The sequence below is a fragment of the Xyrauchen texanus genome, chromosome 35 (genome assembly GCF_025860055.1).
Source record: "Xyrauchen texanus isolate HMW12.3.18 chromosome 35, RBS_HiC_50CHRs, whole genome shotgun sequence".
NCBI lineage: Eukaryota > Metazoa > Chordata > Actinopteri > Cypriniformes > Catostomidae > Xyrauchen > Xyrauchen texanus.
The window spans coordinates 27,151,514-27,176,302 of record NC_068310.1 but is presented as its reverse complement, the minus strand read 5'-3'; the positions used below and the strand labels follow the sequence as shown (position 1 = coordinate 27,176,302).

The window sequence follows — 24,789 nt, the reverse complement described above, 5'->3', positions numbered from 1 at the left end:
ATGCTATATTTGACTGAAAACGCATAGAGGAACACCCTTCCCTTTGTACGAAAGTGAGTTTAAAAAAAGGCAGAAATTGCTGATTATTGGTATTGTTGTACGTGACTAGAGCGAGAGAGGAAGGAAGGAAGAGAGTGACACTATGTTGATGATCCCTACGAGTTAGGAACACACGGCGCGGATGCACAACGCGCAGTGCAGACAGACACTTTAATACTTCCAATCTCTAAAGGATAATCAACAAATCAGCTGGCATTTCGCGTCAAAAATAAGCAGACCGTTCTAATACTGTCCTCAGAATTTCACACGTCAGGAAGATTTCCATTTTCAATGTCAAAGTAAAGGGAGCATCGTTGATTCTGAAGATGATGAAGAAATGAACAACCGGTGAGGCTTTAAAGGCAAGTTCAAACTGTTACAAACTGTAACTAACATATTTTGTCTCGCGTTCCCCGTTGCTGCGATATTAAATGCGCAAAGGGATTTTCATAATGGCTTATGCGAAAACATACCGGTTAACACTTAACATTATACATTAAACATGAATGCGTCATTCATACATTTATGAAATACAATAAATATATATATATTTCATTGCAGGGAATTATTATTATTATTATTATTATTATTATTATTATTATTATTATTATTTTTTACAACATAATATAGTCGCCAGACTCATAGTTCAAAATGTAGTAATATAACCATCTGCGCTATGAAATTGTTATGGTGATGTGCGCCACGTTTCTCGCATATTGGCCCCCCTGCCGGCTTTATAACCCTAGAAAGTACTACCGTTCATCACAGAGCTGCATTAGGCTATGTGCATATATAAACAACATAATTAATATAATATAATTAAAATAATAAACTATATCTCATGTGGGAAAGTAACCGATGAACTCGTTGCAACTGAACTCACTGCTTTGTATACTGTTCATTGTTAAATTAATTTGAAGTTGTTTTGTCTTTGGTAATCTTATATAAATTATAACTATTGCATTGTAGTGACCATAGAAACAAATGTGTGCAATTAAATGAGCTCTCTACCTTACATGAGGTTTAGCAAATACTGTTTATTTTGGCTTTATTTACTATATCATCTAATATGAAATGCTCTTTTTGACTTAAGCAGATTCAAACCATGGTTAAGTGATCAAGCTATTATAAATGGCATATTATGATTCTGTGAACATATGCTACACAAGCTTAATGTCTTATTATGTAGGGTGTGCTATATTCTCTCTTTTTTTCTCACTGACTATTCATGTAATGTCTTTAAGTGCTCTTCCTGTCTCTGTGTAATTGGTTTAATGGGTCGTACAGCTTGTAAACATTAAATGTGTATTCAGTGTTGTATGGTTTGTGTTGAAGTGTCTGTGTGTGTACAGCAGTGGGGTTGGCTGTAGATGAGTGTCCTGCACCATGCCGCCGGGTGTTTACGGCATGCAGGATGTGTGGGAGAGGGAGGGTCGGCAACAGGTCAACATGGAGTTCCTCCTCCCCACGGGTATCTACCTCAGCTTTCCTGTCTTGTGCAGTGACACCATTAGTACCATCAAGAAGGTGAGGAGCTCCCCCCCTCAACTGATCACCTGTTTACATGTCAACTTCCCTCAAGCATTTAATGTAAACTGCACATTTTTTGATTGAGTTGATGAGGTTGCACACAATAGTACAATACTTTATGGATAATAATAGCTAAATTGAATATTTGTGGATGCCCTATAACAAAAGTAGAGAATTTTTGAAACAGCTGTCAAAACCATTGCGACGCATTTTAACCCTTATTCGTGGCATGTGTCTTAGATGGTGTGGAAGAACGCCAAAAGCGAGGCTCTCTTCAGTGCCCTGAGTGACCCGGATGCCTATGTCTTCACATGTATTAATATGACCGCCGAGCGGGAGGAGCTGGAAGACGAGCAGCGTCGCCTATGTGACGTTCGGCCCTTCATGCCAATTCTCAGGCTTGTGGCCCGAGAAGGAGACAGAGTCGAGAAGCTCATAAACACCCAGATCAGTCTGCTCATAGGGAAAGGTCTGTTCCATACTGCAGAACTATATGTCTTCAGCTGATCTCAGAAGCTACACAGCCAGCTCACAGTGATGATAGATGTAGTTTTGGCAGCTGTTCAACAATTAAGAAGGATTTGTGTTTCTTGAAACAAATGGTTGGTTTTGAATTGGTTTTATGTAAGAATGCAGGCTTGAGGTTAAATGGATAGTTTACCCAAATATTCAAATTCTTTCATTATTTACATACCCTCTTGTTGTTCCAAAACTTTATGGCTTTCTTGTGGAAGACAAAAGAAGATGTTTGGCAGAATGGTAGTCTTAGTCACCATTCACTTTCATTGACTGTAAACAATAGTTATAGAACAATAAATAGGACATGTCGTTTTATCGAAGATCATCAATTGTGTGTACATTTTATTTGCTATCATTAAAAAGTGTGTGTGTATATATATATATATATATATATATATATATATATATATATATATATATATATATATATATAAATAAAACGATATTATTAAAATATATATATAATATCGTTCACATGCCATCCTGCATTCTTTATAGTATGTGCATGTAAAATTAAATAAAAAAACACATATTGATCGACCGCTAGTTGGCACACGCAAACCCACCTTGTCCTTAATGCCTAAAATCCTTGTCTCTATAGGTCATCATGAATTTGACTCTCAGAAGAACCATGAGGTGAATGAATTCCGAACCAAAATGCGGACATTTTGTGAAGAACGTGCTCAGGATCATCAAGTGTTGCCATGGTATCAGTGGATGGAGTACAACTTTCCTTGTGACTTAGAGCCATGCAGTTTAGTGGCAAAGTCTGGGAAATCACACAGTATTAAGAAGATCTTTATCAATGTGAAGTTTGAAGGCAGTGAGGTGAGTCATATTTTATATTGATTCCTAATAAAATCAATTTGCTTTTCCTGAATGAAATTTCAATGCAATGCTTGTGTTAAAGTTTTAGGCTTTGGTTCTATGGAATTGAAATGTTGCCTTAGCCCTCTAGCCATTGTCGTGCCACTAATGGCACTCATCCTACATGGACTTTGCAGTGTAGAGGCAGCTATAGATGGTTAAATAAATGCAATAAAGGAAACTAATGACAATTCAGTATGTAAATAGATTTTAGAATGAAGAACAATCATAATTCGGTATGCAAATATTACAATGACATCGTTGCTGTCGGTTACATTCTGATTGGCAAAACTTCAACCATTGTAAATCACTAGATTATTTTCAAACTTCAGTTTTACATTTTGCAGTAGAATGTTTACAAATCCACTTGTCTACATTTATCTTATTTTTTCTTAAAAGTATAAATGGAGTCTGTATGTTAAGCAGTTTGGGCTGAATTCTATGCATAATTTTAACAAATATGGTTTGGGGTTTAGAGAAATCCCTTACTAGAATGTTTTGAGGAATATATCAATACATTGATGCCTTGCAAGCACTGTAATTTCACATCTTTTACAGTACAATTGAATCTTTTGTGAATTAATTACTTCACTATAATTCAATATACTGTATCTACATTTGGTTTGTGCTGACCATGTTATCTTGTAATCTTGAATTCACTAAATTTTAGACAGACATATTTTGTGCCTTTTGAAATCACAAATCGTAACAGTCAGGAGACATTTGACATGGTGATGATGTCTCTCTGAAGCAGCATCTGTAGGCACACTTCGGTCTCACTGAACCAGTTTTCCAGAGGTCTTTCATAGTATTCCTACTATGTGTTGTGTTGCTTGTCAATATTCCACCCACTCACATGAGCTTCAACCATGTTTTGAAACAGAGATTCTGAAACATGTATAAAAAAGAAGAGAACTCCAGTCCAGTATGACATGGATCAAAAGCCAAACTGTTTCACCATGGCAGTAACAAGAGAAAAACAATCACTTTATGAAAAATGTATCTTAATATTGTCAGTAAAATCTACATCAGTACGAGGGTGACAACTTCAATTTTAGTAGAGCTAGAGCAGGGTTTCTCCAACACTTTTGAACCAAGGACCTCATTCATGAATGCAAACTCTTTGCAGACCCTATTGAAGTTGCCGTTACTATGGTAATGGGAATCACACTAACAGTGATCACCCACTCACACAAAGCATTGGTAATGGCGTAATTGTCTCCTTCCAATCAACTTTACAGCTGCGCATTCTCAGCAAGTGTTTGTGTATGCAATAGTTCCAAATTTTATAATAAAGATGCAATGCTTCTAATATAGTATGTCATATTTTATAATAAAGTTGTGATGGCATAAGAGTATGAAGTTTTAGCCCATATTGGATCATAATTTCTGGTTTGATTACATAATTCGCAAAGCTTTATGGAATGAATAGTTCAGTTTTTAAATTTATATATATATATATATATATATATATATAAAGTGCTGTATGTTTTTGCCATGTTTTGGCAAATTACATGTTTTGATTGAACACTTTTTGCTTGAAAAGATTTTTTTATTAAAAATATTTTTTTTAAATGCAAAGGAAGAAAATGAATTAGTAAAATGCTTCTGGAACAGAGAGTACTGGATGCCATGTTTTTCAGTGAGATTTGTTTTCTCACAATCTCCAATCTCTCACTCCCCCCCTCCCCTGCAGACCCCAAATACTAAACTATAGCCATATCTAAACTATCTTTATCTAATGACAGTACAGCACCTTAATATGTGCATTCTACCTGTATTTTGTAGGAGACCTTTGTTTTACAGCAAGATCTTCTGGACTTGCCAATGGTTCTCAAACGAAACGCCCTGAGAAAAAAATCCACTGTGTTCCGATCAGCACAGCAGGATAGGCCAGAGGATTACACCCTGCAGATTAATGGGAGAATGGAGTTCATTTATGGAAAATATCCACTATGCCAGTTCAAAGTAAGTCAATGAAAATGAATGTAAACATCTCAAAGTCTTTTAAAAGCACCCCTTTTCATTTCTGCAAATTCCAGTCATGCAGACACAACCCATCTCTCATTGACCCCTGCTCATGTCTTTTTATACTCTGTCCCAGTGTTTGCTAGTTCTATTAACATTTTTAAAGCTCTTCAGAGATTTGAATTCAACGGACAGTCAAAGGCTCTGAAGCAGTTGTTGATTTAGAAACTGCCAGTACCTGTAGAAATGAGTCATAGACCTCGACCAGCCTTCAAAACATCAGCTACAGTCAGGATAATATGATTTAATTCAAAATGAACAGGCGATCTGACGATGATTACTACAGGAGTACTGGATCTGGTCCGGTGTTAATAGTATATATTTTGGAAAACAGGAACTGATAAAACCATCTGTACCTCTGCTACCATTTCCGTTCCTCACTGTCTGTCTCTGTTTATCTGTTTACAAAATTATTACAAATGATCATAACTTGAGAAAAGAAAAATTAATTCAAGCTGTATTGCATTTGGGTGCTACTAATTTTATTATTTATTGATTTATTTTGACCTTTTTATTCTTACCCTCATGTTCCAAAACCCGTGTGACTGACTTTCTTCCATGGAGCACAAAAGGAGATGTTAGGCAGAATGTTAGCCTCAGTCACCATTTACTGTCATTCTATGGGAAAATAGATTAACATATTGCCTAACATTTCCAAAGCAGAGAGAAATCATTATTTATATAAAAAAAATATGTTAGCTTTTTGGCATTTTATTGGAGAAATTGGGAGAATGGGATCGGGCCACGGTGTGGGCTGGATTCGAACCTGCATGTCCCATATGACCACTGTGGCTCACTTTGACCACATGTTCACAAGCTAATTTTCTTTATTTTTCAAATGTTGCAGTATATTTTTTCATGTTTGAATGGAGACCATACCCCGCACCTGACCATGGTACACCATTCAGCCATCATCAAGTACCAGGAGGCACAGGGTGGTCTTAGTAACCAGGTGTCCAGGACTCGCGCTCAGTCCAAACCACCCCCGCTGCCTCTGAAAAGGGTGAGAAAGCACTTTTACACCAGAACATGATCTGTCATTAACAGGGAAACTACTTATCATGTTCCTCTTTTAACTTGTGTTGTAGGCTTCGACCTCTGTGAACCGGCTTTGCAATGTGATAATAATTTACTCATGATGAATTTTTGGCCCTCTGTTACCCCTTCATAGATATGTTTTGAAATAATAAGTATATAAATAAAATTGTACCTGCTGGCTCAATTATAATAGTGGCATGCTACAAGACAAATTTGAATACATTTTGTTTACATATTTAATGTGGAAGTTCAACCGGAATAACTGCTTATGCCATATCATTAGTGGTGATCGCTAAAGGAGACATTTACTATTGCTCATACTCTGGGTTAGGGATTTAAACAAACCCCGAACCCCAAGTATTAAACTTCAGTGTGCGAATCTCATACCGCACCATTTGTGCTACTAACGTCATGTGACATGTTAAGGAAAGGTGTGCTATTACTTTTAAAAACAATTAGACTCATAATGTTTGCTTGGCAGACGATTTAACTGGTGGAAAAATAACAAAGACTTACCCCGAAGGAGGGACCTGAGGCATATCTTGAAGACATATCAGAGAAAAGTGAGCAGTCTGGTTCTGGATGTAAAAATCCCATACATTTTCTCCATAGGCTAATTGATTTTTTAACGTTAACTTATAAACCTTCAAAGAGCTCTGAGGTTGTTAATCGTTGGTAAATGCCTATGTTGAAGCCATCAGTCCACGTTATGTCAGCTTCATTCCTCTTCTTTTATTTGGGTTTGGCTTCTCTGTAACTGGAGAGCATGTTTACAAACGTGCATAGACATGAACAAACAAGGAAAACGTGTACATTTCTTATGCTAAGATACAAATCGTAAAACATTTTTCTCAACAGCAAAACACATCGTCGCTGTGGTGTATCCAGGAGTCGTTCTGCATACACCTTTTACAGGGTAGTCGAGTGAATGCAGATGAGGGCATGAAGGTAAGCGCACTTTGTTTACTTGTTTGTTTATCTGCATTTGTATATCGCTAGTGGGATGCGATTTCTGTTGTTCAGCGTCTCAACTATGGCAGGCAGTGAAGGTTGAAATCCTGAACACTGTGGTCATGTGACCCTGACCACATATTTCCCATAATTCATCAGAAGCGGTTAAGTGAAACATCAAAACAGGAAGTGGGGAGTGACTATCTGGCTTTACGGCTCTCTCTCTTGGGTCTGAATTCTTAGAAAAGGCCAGTACTGTTGCTTGTGTTCACCACTTGCATCTCCATTTTTGCTTGTTAGAGAAGTGAACAGACATTAGACAGTTGTTTCCCTTAAAAAGTCATGGGAAATTCATGTAGACAAGTTTTAAATTTAATTTGTAGCTTAATCTGGTCTGAGGAACAGTTATTGCATTGGTTGACAATGTTAGATTGCTGTGTTTGCATGACAAAGCATTTTATCATGCAAAACCTTCCTGTGGAATTTGTCATTTGTTCTCAAAACAAACTGTTTCTGGCTTTCAACCTCTGGAACTAGCAGTTTCAGCATGAAGATTCAGATTTTGTTTGTTCACTGTATTGTTTAAATCTTTTTGCATGTGTATGCGTTCTAGTAAAATATCATATTTTCTCTGAAAACAAGATTTAATATGCTATGACTTTTGCTTCTTTAGTAAATTGATCTTGTTTAAAGATCTTTAGAAGTTTTTGCTGTAAAACAAGACAAAAATAATAATTGAGAAAAATATATTTTGCTGTGTTTACTGGCTTTACTCTTAAAAGAATAGAGGAAAAGCTCGATTGACTGCATCTTTGGCATGCTGTCAATTACCACAGAAAATAATTGCAACTCATTTCGACTTGCATTGACTGTTACACACTTACACTGGAAGTCTATGTGGCAAACATTAACAATACTTAATCTTGCATTGTAAGTAGATTTCTGTCTTTCTTTTTTTTTTTCCTTTTTTTTTTTTTTTTCAGTTTATTTATGTTCACCTTTTGAGGTAATTCGCCACAATGGGAACCTGCCATTAAACAGACTATTACAGGTCATTCAGTGGCTTTTCAGTTAAATGTAAAAAGTAAAACCATTATGAAGCAGAAAATCACGAAACGGCAACAATGGAAAAGGTAACATTCAAAATATTAATTTTTTTAAAAATAAATGAATTTGAAATGAATGCTGAATCAATTACAGCATTGAAAACATGTGACAACCTGACATTATTGGAAAATACCCCTTTTTTAAGAAGTCTGTTTGACTTTTCTGCTCAAATCTACCTTAATTTTCTAGTTGACCCTTTTCTGAATGTAGGCCAGTGTGATTTTATTATGCCCACTTATTACCCAAGAGCTTTTGCAAATTAAGAGTATACAGTATGTGGATTACAGTTTGGAGTATAGAATTCCCCCCAAAATATTCAAACTTAAATTTCAACTAGATGTTTCAAACTAACATAAAGAACCACTGAAAGAGAAAACAAACATTAGTGTTGACTCAAAGCATCACGTTTACTCAGATATAGTTACTAGCTCTTGTGTCCCATGTAAGAACTAGCTTTTTTTTTTCTGCCAGATGCTCATCCACTTCCTCATTTGTTCACTAATGTACATTCATTCATACATTCTTTCATTTTCAGACAACTGAAAGTTCCCCCTCCAAGTTTAGATCTGTTTTAAATGTAATATGTAATATGAATGTAATATGTAATTAATTTAATTTAATTTAATTTGACCAATTGTCACACATTATACATACATTTCTGCATATACATGGTGAAATTATTTATTTTTCACATATCCCAGCTAAGCTGGGGTCAGAGTGCAGGGTCAGCCATGATACGGCGCCCCTGGAGCAGATAGGTTCAAGGGCCTTGCTCAAGGGCCCAACAGTGGTGTCTTGGTGGTGTTGGGGCTTGAACCCACGACCTTCTGATCAGTAACCCAGAGCCTTAACCGCTGAGCCACCACTGCCACTTATTCCCTGCTGAAAACCCCCCCATCTTAAGCCAACCTGAGCTTGTTTGCTGGCCTCCCTTACAAAAAATAACTGCAGTTTTTTTTTCTTTCTGTGTGATATTTTGACACAGTATTATTGCAGTTTCAATTACTGCAATAATACTGCATCCACTTTAACACACTTGCACTACAGTTTATTTTTTGTTAGGGTTTAGTTGGTTTTATGACCTGGTCCGGTCTGTTGGCTTGTTTTAGTGGGGTGCTAGGAGTTGTTAGACCAGCTAAGACCATCTTAAACAAGCAAAGTAGTTTAGGCTGGTTCAAGCATTTTTTAAAGCAGGTTTCCTATCTCTTGAGGTCTTTTCCACAATGACATCATTATCATTATCTCTTAGCTTGTGGTTCAGGCTGGCCTTTTCCACGGCAGTGAACTCCTTTGCAAGGTGGTGACCAGTAATGAGGTCAGTGTTTGCTCTGAACCAGTATGGGACCAGAAACTAGTGTTCGACATCAGTGTGAATGACCTGCCTCGTATGAGCCGCCTCTGCTTTGCCCTCTATGGTGTCATCGAGAAGACCAAGAAGCGCCCTACGAAGAAGAAAAACAAAAGAGCGGTATGTTTCAGTTCATCTCAACAGAAAACTAGACACTTAGCATCCAACAGACTGACTGACAAGAGATGAAACACCTGACTCAGAACAGATGGTATATTTGTAGTGTTTGACATGCATGAATGCTGAACTTATTCATGGCAAATATTGCTTTAAGTCTATAAAGGATGTCTTAGTTTAAATTGATATTTGGAACCAAATGGATAGTACACCAAAAAAATTGAAATTCTATCATTGTTTATTCACCCTTATGTTATTCCAAACACATATGACTTTCTTTTTTCTGTGAACACTAAAGGAGATATAAGGAAAAATGTTAGAATCAAGTCACCATTCACTTTCATTGCATCTTTTTTTATAATGAAATGGTCAAAAGGGGTGTTCTACAACTATTTCCCAATATATATAACATATATTATGAATATATTAATATATTATATTTACAGTTTTATATTTAGATTGCAGATATGTGTTGATTAAACCTTCCATCTCTCGGAAAAATGCACATCATTGTTAGCATGATGCAATATTTAAACACTCATAACAGGATGTTGTGGTCCATTGCTTCCTTAATGCGAGTAACCTTAGTTAAACGTTCGAAAGGTTAGGTGAAGTCAAATCAGAACTCACTTACACACCTCTTCGGGGCTCACCATCATGTAGCGTGCAGTGTCAACCAAAGCTGCAGTGTTAAAATTCCCAGGTGTCAGTGTGTTGTTTTTGTGTGTGTATGGTGTGCTGCTGTGGTTCAATGCCAAAGCACCTACTTCTGCTTTCAGTGTAGCTTCTCTTTCAGTGAACTAGAGAAGAAGTATGCATTGATGTGAGACATGAGAGAGAGAAAAATGTGTCTCTCCATCTCCTTCTTTTGTCCTCAAGTTATACAGGCGGAAGCCCATATTTGACCGTCGTCAAAATATTTAATCTTAATGTGTGCGTCCATTTGGCTTATGAATCTTATAGCTTTTGTCTGTGCTACCTATGCATCAACAGGTTTTAAAAATGTTTAGCTCTAGATTTATACAAAACATTTACATTTAGACTTTGAAGTTAGAGTTTACATTTAGAAATACTCTTTTGATTTGGTCTAGAGCCAGATCTACGATTTAGAGTTAACAGATTTAAACAAATGGCAATTTAGATGACATGAGAATGGACAAAAATAAAAAAAGTTTTTCAAAACAAACACTTTTGCCAAATTATATGTTATTGTGTCTCATTCTAATTTCTGAAGTCTGCATATTAATTTCAATTGAATTGTTTTTCTAGTTCATACATGTAGCATTACTCTAACAGTATGTATTTGTATATGTATAATTTAATGCAATGTAAAAATTTGCAGATAATGTTTTAATAATGAATTTCGACTCAAATGCCATTTATTTAATCTTGTCAAAATGCTCTATGCTTTACGTCATACTGACTGAACTTCTATGTCTTAAAATGTGGCGCATTGTCATCCAGGGCTACGTTTCTCAAATGCATCGTAAGCTAAGTTGATCACAGAAACTATTGGTGCCAATGGTCTCTACAATCAACTTAAGCTTGCGATGCTTTCAAGAAATGCAGCCCACGTTAATTACCGAAATTTGCACAATGACAGTATTGTACTGCTGTAAATTGTTTTTAGTATTTAATACTGTCATTATGCAAATTTCGATACCTGACCTGAATGACCGGCCTCCTCTCCCATGTTAAGTCACAATTTTTTTTTTTAAAGTGTATGTCAATTTGGTTAATATACCTCCAAATGCTCTCTCTTGCCACAGGATTGCCCTTTGGCCTGGGTTAACACCATGGTGTTTGACTATAAAGACCAGCTAAAGACTGGTGAATTTTCCCTGTCCACCTGGCCATCTGTTCCAGGTACTTGCTAATTAAAGCTGATTCTCTTGGTATAATCTTTGGTCGCCAATATATTTTAGGGATTCTGCAGTACTTACAGTAGTTGTTGGAGGGATTACAAAGTATGCTCTAAATGTTGTGGCAGAGTTCGCTTATTTTGCATAGTCTTGTTTAATATCACAGACATTAGGATAAGGAACCAATCATTTGGTTTTAACAGGCCAGTATCTTCATTTTCAGATGATAAAGGTGATCTATTGAATCCTATGGGCACTGTGGAGAAAAATCCAAACATTGACAGCACTGCTGGCCTCCTGATTTGGTTTCCCAACATCAGACCACACCCTCTGTACTATCCTCCAATTGAAAAGGTGCCTTTTTGTGATTCCCCATAATGGTTGTAGGTTCTTGTAATGTCTTATGCAATGTTATGCATTGCATAAGACAAATGTTATGCAAATGTTATGGGTTGTAATTTATATTGTTTTGTAGCTCTTAATTCAGGCTTTATGATCTTATTGTTTTCAGCTAAATGAGCTGGGGCTCAATGGTGAAAAGGTCATTGCTACAAAAGAAGAGGTGAGAAATTGCATTAATCTGTCTGTTAGAAGGGAGAAATGCAGATACATAAGTCATGATCAAAATGGTTACTAAATAAAGGGCCTGGATTTCTAAAGCAAAATTATGAGGTTTGGTCGGCTGAGGCAATAAACTTGTTTCAGTTATGGATTCAGATCACTAAAGACTACAGACTTCAGCCTCCAGCAAATTCTGGCCTAATTCTGTCTTCACTCTCTTCAGCACCTTAAACTGAGAGAGATAGTGGACAATAAGAACTACACCGAGTTCTTTGAGGATGAGAAGGAGCTCCTGTGGAAACTGAGAGGGGAAGTGAGGCAGCGCTACCCAGAGAGTCTGCCCAAACTCCTGCTCATCACCAAATGGAATAAACATGAAGATGTGGCTCAGGTATGATGAAGCACTGCTTGAACTGTATTGAAACGCATGTCCCTTTTTTAAATAAATAAATACCCAATAGGCTTTAGTTTATGTCACAGCTGTGAACCCTCAATTGTTACTTGTTAGTTGGTTACAGGGGGAGAGACATTCTCATTCAAGAGATAATTTGATTGGACAAAAACCTGTACAGTACAACATGAGTCCTCAACATTTTTTGTTCTGTTTTCCTGTAAGATAAATTTTAAATGTGTAAATCTGCTAGAAGGAAATTGTCAACTAGGGGTAAACTAACATATACCTGTAGGTGGCTTCAAATACTGTAAATGATGAATAATGACGAAAAACTGGAAAAGTCATGGAAGTTCACACACCAAAGGTGTGTGAACCCTGGATGACAAAGACAAGTGACAACATTTTGTTTTAATTTGAATTGCTGCCTCAAGTTAGATTTACTCATTGAGCAACAGCTTACACAACCATGACCCAAAATGCATTATATCTAACTTAATTGATTGAGAAACTCGCACACCTCTTCAATGCAGGTTTTTTCCCCCTTCTTAGATGGTTTGTTTGTTGTGGAAATGGCCAGACTTGCCTGCTCTTCATGCTTTAGAGCTTCTGGATTATAGTTTCCCTGACCCTCATGTCCGTTCCTTCACCATCCGCTGCCTCAGGAAGCTACGGTGGGTGGCACTGCTTCTCTCATCAACACATGCTCTTTCATCTCTTCTCTCAAGAGCTATTCTCATCAAAGGTGTTTTGTGAAGACATCTTTATTTATATTGTTTTTAACGTTTTTGATGGGTTTCACCAACACTGAAACTGAAAAAATGGCATCAAAGTAACTTGGTTTAATGTAAATTTTAGACTGCAATTTGTTTTTTTTAAATCTGAGCATAGTTGGACCAAACTCATCGGTCACAGGACCGATCATAGTCTAAGAGAGCTGATTTTGGTCTTAAAAAGATAGGTCACTGTGGCAGGGTGGAGGGCGGGGCTGGGTCGTGATTCTACACACCCGGTCCCTTATCAGGATAATCAAGCCTCCGAGAGGGATAAAGGCCAACTGCGGAGGATGTTGCGGGAGAGAGAGATCTTTTACGGGCATGTCCGGGACTGTGTGTTTTTATCTTTTAAGTTTAGCATTAAAATATTATTTATATTGCCATGCCGGTTCTCGCCTCCTCCTTTCAGCGAGAATCACCCAAAATGTTCTCATCTCTTTCTCACCCTCATGCCATTCCTGATGTGTATGACTTTCTTTCTTCTGCAGAACACAAATGTAGTTTTATATAAGAATATCTCAGCTCTGTAGGTCCATACAATGCAAGCAAATGGTGACCAGAACTTTGAAGCTCCACAAATCACAAAGTCTGCTTAAAAGTTACTCCAAAGGTTAAATCCATTTGGACTATTATTTTACTTTTGGGTGATTTGCATTCTATTTTTTCCCTCCCCTTTTCTCCCTAATTTGGAATTCCCAATGCGCTCCAAGTCTTCCTGGTGGCATAGTGACTCAATCTGGGTGGCTGAGGACGAATCTCAGTTACCACGGAGACATGGTGTGTGTGGAGGCCCACGCTATTCTCCTTGGCATCCACACACAACTCCCCACGTGCCCCACCAAGAGCAAGAACCACACATTATAGCGACCACAAGGAAGTTACCCCATGTTACCCTACCCTCTCTAGCAACCAATTTGGTTGCTTAGGAGACCTGGCTGGAGTCACCCACACCTATCGAATCACTTCAGAAGATATAGATTTAACCACTGGAGTTATATGGATTACATTTATGCTGTCTGTTTTTTTTTGTATTATATATTTTTTGTTCTGTCCATCATTCGCTTGCATTGTGAGGATGTACAGAGCTGAGATAGTCTTCTGAAAATATTAATTTCTGTTAAGAATTTCTGTAATCCCTCACATCTGGGATGGCATGAGGGTGAGTGAATGATGAGAGAATACATTTTTGGATGAACTCTCCCTTTAAATAAATATTCAGGAAAAATGTAGGTGCGAACTGAGTTATAATTTCTGATACAGGATGTGCATGCAAACGGTTAGTGAATTAGACTCAATAAGATTAAATGGATATTGGACATTTCAAGATCATTCACAGTTGAACAGAGTTATTACTTAATTGGATAATCAAAATAGTGATTTATTGATACTGTTAAAAATTGTTAATCTGCAAATAAATATGCAATAATATTTGTTTTGTTTTTTTAACACAGGGATGACGAGCTCTTTCAGTACCTCTTGCAACTGGTGCAGGTGTTGAAGTACGAATCTTATCTGGATTGTGACTTGACCAGTTTTCTTCTTGAGAGAGCACTGGCCAACAGGAAGATAGGTCACTTCTTATTTTGGCACCTCAGGTACAATCTGGCTTCACAGTATTATAGTGCTCTACAGTTATCGTGTCCTTCTATTCCTTCAGGTGTCTTTTTGTTTTGATTTGCTCTCTCTGAAGGTCAGAAATGCACGTGCCCTCTGTCAGCTTGAGATTTGGACTGATTCTAGAGGCGTACTGTCGTGGAAGCATCTATCACATCAAGAGCTTGTTGAAGCAGGTGTTTTGCAGTTATTCACTATAATACATTTTCAATAGATTTGTACTTTTTTCTTGTCTTGTATTTTTCTTTCCTTGTTAATTGTTAAATTATTCTAATATTCACTTTTCAAAGCCCATGTAAAGCACTTTGAATTTGTCTGAAATGTGCTTCATATATGAAGAGAATTGCTTTTTCTGGCTCCTTGAATTTGTCTCAGAAGTATCTGAACATATTACCATTTGTATCAGTGGCTACTAAGTGTAATCTACTGAGTAATATGCACATCCTCGAACCCTACTCTACTGTATTTTCTAGTCTAAGCTTTAGTCATTTCGCTGCTACACTATTAAACTAGACTCCTCACTTGCTCGTCTGCTTTTGCTACACATGCCCTTTAACCATCCATCAGATAATGCTGCTTTATTAACCAAAGGAAACTGACTCATTTCATGCCTCAGTCTCGAGACACTTCTTGAAATTCATCTTCTTGAGGAATCACACATATTTTAATTATATGCTGTATACAGTGGGGTTCAAAGGTTTTCAAGAGTACCCATTGAAAACCTAGGATTCAAAATCTACTCTATATTTTCCAAAAATGTGAACTTGCATTTAAGTTGCATATGAACTGTACTTGGCATCAGCACTTCTAAATTTTAATACTGTAGCTATACTCTCACTGACTCAACGCATCTGTATGGACTTGTCTTTTGTGGCCTAATGTGAACTATTCACTTTTGTATCATGATCTCTGGTGCCCTTCTTGGCACTTCTCAGTTATTTGTTCTGATAATAGTCACTTAGCAGCGTGTACTTTCTTGGAATACGCTTTGGTGGAAAGTGCCCGTTCTTTCAAGAACAACAGTACATGTATAAATATAGTAAGTGAAGTCATAGGCTACATTTTGCTCATAGACCTTATTCACGCTAGGGCCATCTTTGATTTTTAATGGGAATGACAACGAGGCTGTTAGGGATGACTTACCATCTCTTCAATGGGCTGTACTGCAGTTTATGTTTATGTGGATCGTTCCACGAACAAAACATTGATAAAATATCTGTCCAAGAACATTCAATATACAAAGAACTCCAGACAACATGAGCATAATGGAGAATGGAGAATCAGATGTTATCTTGGAGCTTTATATAGCTTTATACCATTCATGCCATTGAAGAGAAGTTTATCCCTCACAGCCTCATTGTCATTCCCATTAAAAATCAAAGATGCTGCTAGTGAATGAGGTCTATTGGTGCTGGAATATGTTTCTTCTTTATAGCAGCAGTTCCACAGTAACTGTGATCAGAAACTGTCTTCATTTGAATATTTAATAATAGCCAAGGACTGAAAAGTTTGCAGCTGCTACTGCTTTTACTTATTGCCTAAAATGTTGTTGATTTTTCACAACCCTGTCTAGATTTTGGTGAAACTGTTTGATGCTTTAAATTCTTTGACTGACAAAATATAGGATTGCATTAATATGTCTGTACATGTACCGTATTGATTTACAAATACAGTGGGGATCAAAGCAAGGGCTGAGTGCACTTCTGAAAATGCTTTTATTTGGTATTTTTCTAATTCAATTAACATGCTTTTTTTTAAGTGCAAATTATATTATTAGTACAAGAAATTGAGTGGAAATTGTAATTAATTTCCTAGTATTTGGTATGTTCCCCTTCTGCTTTCATGACAGCATGCACTCCAGCTGGAATGCAAAACATGATGATCCATGTTATCCAACATGATTTGAGAATTTTCCCATGAGCATCTTGTGTGCTTCAATGGAAGCAAGGAAATCTGACCTCTTACAAAGGAGTTAGCATGTTAGCTGTCAAAAAATTAGCTTATTTGATCAGTGACCATGAAGTCTTGACTATGAGTCTTAACTATTTCTGCACTATTCTGCACATACTGTTCTTTGTTTTAAAAATCCTAAAACTTTCTTTATGTTCAGGTCTATAGTAGATTTTGAGTCCAAGTATTCAGTGTGAACTTTTGAACCCCACTGTATGTATATTTATTACACATAGTATGTACTAATTGTCTGCTCTGGTATTTCTCATAGAATGAGGCTCTGAATAAGATGAAGGCTCTGAATGACTTTGTGAAGTCTGGTAGTCAGAAGGCGACCAGGGTACAGACTACAGAAGACATGAAAGTGTGCATTAAACAGGACACTTACATGGAAGCGCTCTCCGATGTGGTGTCTCCTCTTAACCCGAGCATCCTGCTGTGTGAACTCTGGTACCACTTACATATCATAATGCATGTAATAATGTGGATTATAATCATGAATGCAGGAAAGATGGCCATGTTTGTCACTTTAAAGCTGTAGTGTGTAATTTGTGCACCACGGGTTTTCGGGAACATGCAACCCAGTATATTTTATTTTAATGGTGGTTTTGTTTTATTCTTAAAAATATGTTTTTGAGGCAGTGGGGTCAGATCTTAGTTAGTGATAGTTTTCTCATGTTAAATGATATTTTCCTGTTTGGCTGACGTGCTGCAGATAGTGTGTGATTTTGCGATGGCTGTAATGATTGTGTAAAACATTTTCCAAGTAATCTCTCATGATATCTTTTAAAAATTGTATTACACACTTTCATTATTGTAAACAGTAACTACATCTTCGAAACAACAGGGTTAAGTTTGCTTCTCAGTAATGCCATTTAGTCGACAAACATTGCGTACAAGTCATAAACAAACAACTAGAAAGAAAAGCTATTTTGAAAGCGTTCGTGTATATGCGCCGTTTCTTGATGCTAATATTTTTCGCTTCAGTGCAGACAAGTGTAAGTTCATGGACTCTAAGATGAAACCTCTGTGGCTAATGTACAAGAACAAGTATGACACCGTGGGAATTATCTTTAAGAATGGAGATGGTAGGAGGACAAATTCATGCTACCTCTTTTTAGTCATTCAAGGCACACACACATAATAACAATTTATTCTTTTTCATTTTTCAATAAACCAGCAATTGATTTAGACCTTGACCTTTTTCTTTTTAGATCTGAGGCAGGACATGCTAACACTTCAAATGATTCAGCTAATGGATGTTTTGTGGAAGAAAGAGGGTCTTGACCTCAGGTTTGTATTGCTGACTTTGTTCCACATAGCTGCTATATTTACAATTGGTCAAAACACGTCATCAATATGGGAATAAACTGTTTCCATCACTTTAATGTGCATTTTAACTAATACAAAACTCTAGAAAATCCACCTCCTGTTTATTATGAATATTCACATATCAAGCATTGAATTGAAGTGAATGGTGACTGAAGCTGTCATGGGTTTTAGATTGGCATGCGATTGAATCAATGATGAAAGGATTTTCATTTTTGTTGAACTTCTTTATTGATTTTTGGTTGAAATCTTTAAGTTAGTAGCATAGTGACTTTAGGTGCTCCCCAACACTGCCACCTACACACCCTCATTATGTTGATTTTTGAGAGGATTCTTATGAAATACTAAATAATGTCCCCCAACTTAGTGGTTTATCAGTAATGGGCACCAGGTAATTCAAATGAACCAATCATTTCTATTGGTGTTTGTTTGTTTGGTGCTAGGATGCTTCCCTACGGATGTCTTTCCACTGGGAACAAGACGGGTCTTATCGAGGTGGTGAAAAACTCAGACACTATCGCCAACATCCAGAGAAACAACAGCAACAGTGCGGCCACTGCTGCCTTCAACAAGGACGCTCTTCTCAACTGGCTCAAATCAAAGAATCCAGGGTGAGCAACATACTTTCCACCTCTAACGGACCGCATTGTGTGAACGCAGCAAGCAAGTGGATGACATGCGACTAGTTTGGCTGGGGTACCGTTAAACCTTTCTGTTCTCATTTGACTTAGTAGTGTGTCAGAACTTTTATAGCACCCAAGTTACCAACCACTATAGTGTAACATCAAAGGCTTTTTGGTTGTGAAAGATGCAGCAGAAGACTAAATTTACCGTCCATGGTGCTGCGTGTGCAATTTAATTTGTTTTCTGCAGGTGATTTCCACTAAAGCAAATTTAAGTTGTTGTGTTTGTTTTGATAACTACTGAGATACAAGCTGAACTTAGATGAAACCACTGCATAACACACAGTCTTCTTGTTTGAGGCATCTGGTAAGGGTGAGAGAAAGTCATGCTGTGTTAATATAACCTTTTCCAGAAGCAGTCTTTTGTGTCTTTGACACACGCTATAACCGCTCAAGATCAGCTGTTAATCACAGAATTCACTTTGCTGTCATTACTGACCTTCTATATAATTTGTGTGATGTTTTATCATGTGAGCACCTAACAACATCAATCATAATACTCTGGCTTTATAAACTATATACACACAATTTCTCTAGTGTCCTTCCTTCTGCTTAATCCTCCATTATACTAGAGTTTCTCAATAACAGACAGCATAGAACATCTAGCCCTGTCCACAAGCCTTTATACATCACATAACCTTGTGAACTCCTGAAATTAGACTACAGAAGACTAGCAAAAGAGCACTGATGGCCTGTTTGAAATGGATATATTCCCCCTGTGGACATATCCAATTCTGTCCAGTGGTTGTCCGCTTACTGTAAACGTTATTCTATATTGTAAGGAATAACTTACATCTGGGACTCTTATAGTTTCAGTTCTTTGTGCACAAATTGGATGCTGTATCATTTTTGTACTTCTTTAAGAAACAAAGAGATATTTGATTATTGAACTAATTATTCTCACTATTTAGGTATAAAGCTTTAGTTACTCAGATACCCTTAGTTACAAAGACTTGATTTGTATGAGTGCCATTTTGTTCTGCAAACTAAAAAAAAAAGATCTTTCATATCATCAGTTTTACTAAATCCTCCCATGTTCATATTACTCAAAATATTCATGTATACAAGGAAACTTAAATTAACTTAGTTGATTCAAAGTGTCTTGACCACTTAATCCATTTGCATTGGGACAACAGTCTTTGTTTGGTTACCTGAAACTGGGCAGAGGATTACATGTTCCCAGCATGCATTAGCCTACGTGGGACTCGATATGGTGTTAAAATAAAGTGTTATTTTATGTGTCTTTGTGCAAGATGAATATAAAATGGAAGACTTGTTAGAGTTTAATGTTTCATTATGTTGAGATTTTGAGGAAATTCTTTTGTGTTGTTGTTTTGGGGGTTACTTTAGTCTAGGTTGAGGACCAATATAATACAGTTTGAGTATTCTGCATATGCTTTATCATTGGAGCAATTGCTGTGCTAACCATTAGTGAGCAAGTTGCACTCAGGGATAGAGGGATGAGTGTATAAAACAAAACACATACATCAATTTAGATTTACCTTTTGAGTCGGCTAATATTAAACACAGCTTTATCTGAAAATGTTTAACACTAATGAGCAAGGCAACCTTCTGTGACAAACCTAATATCCCTGTACGTGTCAATAGCAGGTTTGCAAACAGGAAGGTAGTAGGGAAGAGAATTGGTTACTAAGAATTAAAACATGTTATTCTTTCTATATTGATCTGAACAGGGATAAACTGGATCAAGCCATTGAAGAATTCACCCTTTCCTGTGCGGGCTACTGTGTAGCTACATATGTTCTGGGAATAGGGGACCGTCATAGTGACAATATCATGATCAGGGAAACGGGCCAGGTAAGATTTCACTTGCACTCATGGGCCTCCCGAGTGCATGTTAGCAATGTTGTATGTATTCATAAATGGAATCACAATAGGGCACCAGTGTGTAGTGTCATTGTACAGTATAGAGATGATCAGATCATATTTAACATACACAAAACATGTTCAGTGTTATCAGTTTATCTGATTGCTTCATTTTATAATAGTCTTTGATTTAGAATTAAATAAATCGTTTTAGAATAGCATTTGAATGAGTCTTACAGTACGGTGTACAGCATCAGTATAGAATACTAATGGTCTGGGTTTTTCTGTGTTTTTTTGCAGTTATTCCATATAGATTTCGGTCATTTCTTGGGGAACTTCAAGAGCAAATTTGGGATCAACAGGGAACGTGTGCCTTTCATTCTGACATATGACTTTGTCCATGTTATTCAGGAGGGACGAACCAACAACAGCGAGAAATTTGAACGGTCAGTGCATAGAATTCCTAAAACAACCTAAAAGTAATTCATTTCTAAATTTCCAAATCGACAACACATCGTTGTCATTAGACCATATTTAATAGTTCCATTTAGAGAATTCTCCTTTCTAACTAGCATTATACATCCAAAAAGAGCAATTAGTTGTAATAATTTTTTTTACTGTTTCCACAAAAGTACATTACCATATACTGCAGTTTTACTGTTCTTATGCTTTCTGTCCCAAATCTTTATTTAACTGGCTGCCACCAGCCTAAATTTTACATTTAATAATTTAGCTGTTTTCTTTATTTTCTTTTTTTTAAAGTGATTTTACAAATGAGGAAAATCACAAGCAATTATTCAACTAGGATTCCCAAATATTACCAATACTGCAATATCGAGTTTTAAGTCAGAGCAGAAGTTTAAATGTAGAAAACCTTACCCCAGACTCTGCTAACTGTTCAAAAAAGGAAAGGTTTTATGGGATGGATTATATATTATGCATGGCTAAAAAAAAGTTTGTGTGCTTATCGTTGCCAGGTTTCGGCAGTACTGTGAACAAGCTTATAAGATCCTTTGTCGGAATGGGACTCTTTTTGTGAATCTCTTTGCCTTGATGAAAGCTGCAGGTCTCCCTGAACTCAGTTCTTTCAAAGACATCCAGTACCTAAAGGTATATGTTATGATCTAAACTGAGAAATAGAAGCAATGATAATGTATAGTCAGCTGGTCATTATGGCAAAATAAACCCCTTAAAGTGTGGAAGGACACACATTATTGCTGAACGATCTGGACAAAAAAATCGAATTGAGATTATTTTAGAAATATTGCAGTTGCAACTTGAACTGCGATATGGTTAATATCATTTTAATGACAAGTTGAATGATAATTAATAAGTTATTATTAAGTTAAGAAATTGCTATGGAAATATATTTCTCTATAATATTAACAGAAACAACCACTATTATTATTAAAAAACAGTAACATATTTATGGAACCTGCATGTGTGATTGCTATGCTGGCCTTTATTTTTAGAAGCTTTAATTGTGAAGGTACAGGAAGACATTTCTGTTTGTAGTAGAGTTGACAATGGCCTTTTCATGGAGATAAATGCTCCCATCCGCTCTTCTGTTCACAAAAACCTGGTGTTATGAGGTTACTTTATATTTGGATTGGCCAAGCATGATTGGAATTACACAAATGTGCAATTATTGAATCTAGAGAGCTGTAAATTTTAACATGCCTTTAGTATGTGAAATACACAACAGAGAACAACGTTGCACACATACAGTAAGCCAGCGAACAGCATGTGCAAACCAATTCATTAAATCACTGCCTTTTCAGTTCGATAATTGCACTATTTCATATTTCGATTAATCATTCAGCTCTAGTCTGAATCAGGGTCCTATTATTTTCACTTGCCAAACAATAAATGGACAAAATATTGATTTGATTGAAACTAGCACAGCTACAGTATGTAGAAAATAGTTTTTATGGGACAACGGTCTATTATACTAAATGCCGTGATTGACCGATCTCAAGTATTCCAGAGAGCACGTTGTAATAAAGACAATTTAGTACCCATAAGACTTCAATATTAGCGATTTCTCTAGTTCATGACAAAAGGGACTGACGTATATCAGAATTTACCTAGAACAAGGCTATCAACATTAATGATTCACTAGAGGACAAGTCATTCGCATATTAGACTGATTGACAGTATGTTCAATGGTGGCATTCTTCCTTCATTATGATGGATTGACTTGTTTTATTTCTCCAAGGACTCTTTGGCGCTGGGGAAATCTGAGGAGGAGGCACTGAAGAACTTTAAAGTGAAATTTAATGAAGCTCTACGAGAGAGCTGGAAAACCAAGGTGAACTGGATGATGCACTCATTTGCCAAAGATAACAGATAAACGGCACTTGTTTCATGATCTACCACGGGAGAGCCACCAAAATCCTCTTGATGCTGAGTTATGAGTTAAACTCATGCAGCTTTGAACAGAATATGTAGTTGCACTGCTGTATTGTAGGTGACAGATCACATTGGCAGCTTTTTAGAGAATGTTTACATCTGCAAGTTAACAGTAAATAATGATATACTGTAGATTTGTTTTAGTGAGACTTCCTATTTGAAAATGAGAGCCGTTTCATATTTCATTTGTTGTAATTGAAGCGCTAAACTCTGGGGATCCAAGCTACTAATTACGTGTTTGTGTGCCACTAATTGATCTAGCATCACTGGTTTGTTTCTGTAATACTGCACAGAGAAAGGCTCAAAGCAACTGAGATAAACTTATTTATAATTTCTAACTGTACAGCATAAATAACAAGTAGCTTTTGTTCAGGAGAAGAAAACACTTTTTGTGTTTTCATATCGTTTACATTCAGTTTTGAGATTTTTGTTTATCAGTTTACTTATATGTATTTGATTGTACATAGTGTTTTTTGTGTATCATGCATATATTTACATTCATTGCAGAGTATTATTAATTGTTTTGAATTATTTGTAAAATAGGAATTGTTAATCAGGAATTCCTTGTATAGTGGTTTACAGTATATGAGAAGACATTTTCTATGTCAATGTCAAAATGAGCCTTAAATATTTTGTATTTGTGGGGTAATCTGTGCCTTTAGAATGAGACACAAGCCACCCAGATGTGTCCAAAGAGTTTGCTTTTTGCTTCATGAATTAAATTCAAAGGATGGTTGCCTTGTACTGCTGTACTATAAATCAGGGCAAAGTGAAAAAGAAATATTATTGCATTGTAGAAAATTGTGCATCTTAATTGTTTGCCTATTTTGAATATCAACTAATTCAAAGTAGTGTTTTCTCTTCCGGATAAACCTTAAACAGTTCTAGAATGTATAGCCACGGTATACATTTACTGCAAGCTGATTCATGAAGAGATATACAGTATACCTTACTTTCTCAAAAGATGCATAAATGTTTCTTTTGAATCTTCAAAATGTCCTCTAGAATGTGAATTTTTAAAGAAGAGATTTAAAGATATAAATTCAAATCCATTTAATATTTATATGCATAAAAGTCCTATAAAAGCCAATTTTAATAATGTAAGGACCAGGACCTATGAGTTCAGTGCAGTTAGTGCACTGAAAAATGCTTTGATTTGGATTTATATCTATTGGACTACTAACCGTGTACCTCTCATGCAAGCCATCATTCTTTTGTCTTTGGTTGTGTGCTATGATCTCTAACCATTTCACAGTGTGAATCTTCAGGATCAAGAAGTGTATTACTTGTTTTACAGTAGTTTTTAAACATGACAAATGCTTTTTTATGAAGACCTAAAAGATGCAAATTATGGAAGTGTGCTTTCCATTTTTGTTTTTGCCATAAATTATTGATTCTAAAAGCCATTCTTGAACTGGGCTTGATTATTATTTGACATTTTTGCTGTTAAAACAGTGTTTCACTCTGAAAACTCACTGTTTTTGTTAGGGATAATTCACCCAAAATGTGAAAATGCTGTCATCATTTGCTCATCCTCATGTTGGATGTGGGTTTGGAACAACATGAGGGTGTTTAATGACAATATTTTTATTTTTGGGTGAACTGTCCCTTTAAATATGTAAAGGGAAAATAGTGTTAGCACTTTATTTTACAGTACTGTTCTACATTAACTTACTATATAGTTACAGCAACAACAAATAATTACAAGGTACTAAACCTAATCCCAACCCTAAACTTAACTCATATTAAGTACATGTAGTTACCTAATATTACTCCGTACTTTCTTAGTAAGTACACAGCAATTATACTGAAAGTGTACGTACTGTAAACCGAAATATTC

At 36.4% G+C, this 24,789-nt stretch overlaps 1 protein-coding gene across 4 annotated transcripts; it reads left to right on the top strand.

The window, feature by feature from the left end:
- The first annotated feature begins 171 nt into the window (after window positions 1–171).
- Window positions 172–24,349, top strand: LOC127628735 (phosphatidylinositol 4,5-bisphosphate 3-kinase catalytic subunit delta isoform-like). 4 transcript variants are annotated; one of them, XM_052105578.1, is made up of 23 exons: window positions 172–387; window positions 1,395–1,566; window positions 1,810–2,038; window positions 2,690–2,916; window positions 4,744–4,923; window positions 5,831–5,986; window positions 6,880–6,969; window positions 9,329–9,547; window positions 11,314–11,410; window positions 11,630–11,760; window positions 11,918–11,968; window positions 12,191–12,358; window positions 12,911–13,032; window positions 14,586–14,729; window positions 14,825–14,924; window positions 16,970–17,148; window positions 17,686–17,786; window positions 17,913–17,991; window positions 18,471–18,638; window positions 20,405–20,528; window positions 20,838–20,983; window positions 21,515–21,647; window positions 22,756–24,349. In XM_052105578.1, the coding sequence occupies exons 2-23, from the start codon at window positions 1,426–1,428 to the stop codon at window positions 22,888–22,890; spliced, it is 3,120 nt and encodes a 1,039-aa protein (XP_051961538.1). In that variant the 5' UTR covers window positions 172–387; window positions 1,395–1,425; the 3' UTR covers window positions 22,891–24,349. The 4 variants fall into 4 exon arrangements, with proteins under 4 accessions (XP_051961538.1, XP_051961536.1, XP_051961537.1 ...); XM_052105576.1 differs by having other exon boundaries at window positions 1,392–1,566; XM_052105577.1 differs by having other exon boundaries at window positions 1,375–1,566.
- The last annotated feature ends 440 nt before the right edge of the window (window positions 24,350–24,789 follow it).

Excerpts from the sequence above, each read along its gene's own strand:
- LOC127628735 (XM_052105578.1), top strand. The coding sequence starts at position 1,426 with ATGCCGCCGGGTGTTTACGGCATGCAGGATGTGTGGGAGAGGGAGGGT. Across the intron at positions 2,917-4,743 it reads TGAAGTTTGAAGGCAGTGAG|GAGACCTTTGTTTTACAGCA; the intron begins GTGAGTCATATT and ends TGTATTTTGTAG. Across the intron at positions 5,987-6,879 it reads CCCCGCTGCCTCTGAAAAGG|CAAAACACATCGTCGCTGTG; the intron begins GTGAGAAAGCAC and ends TTTTCTCAACAG.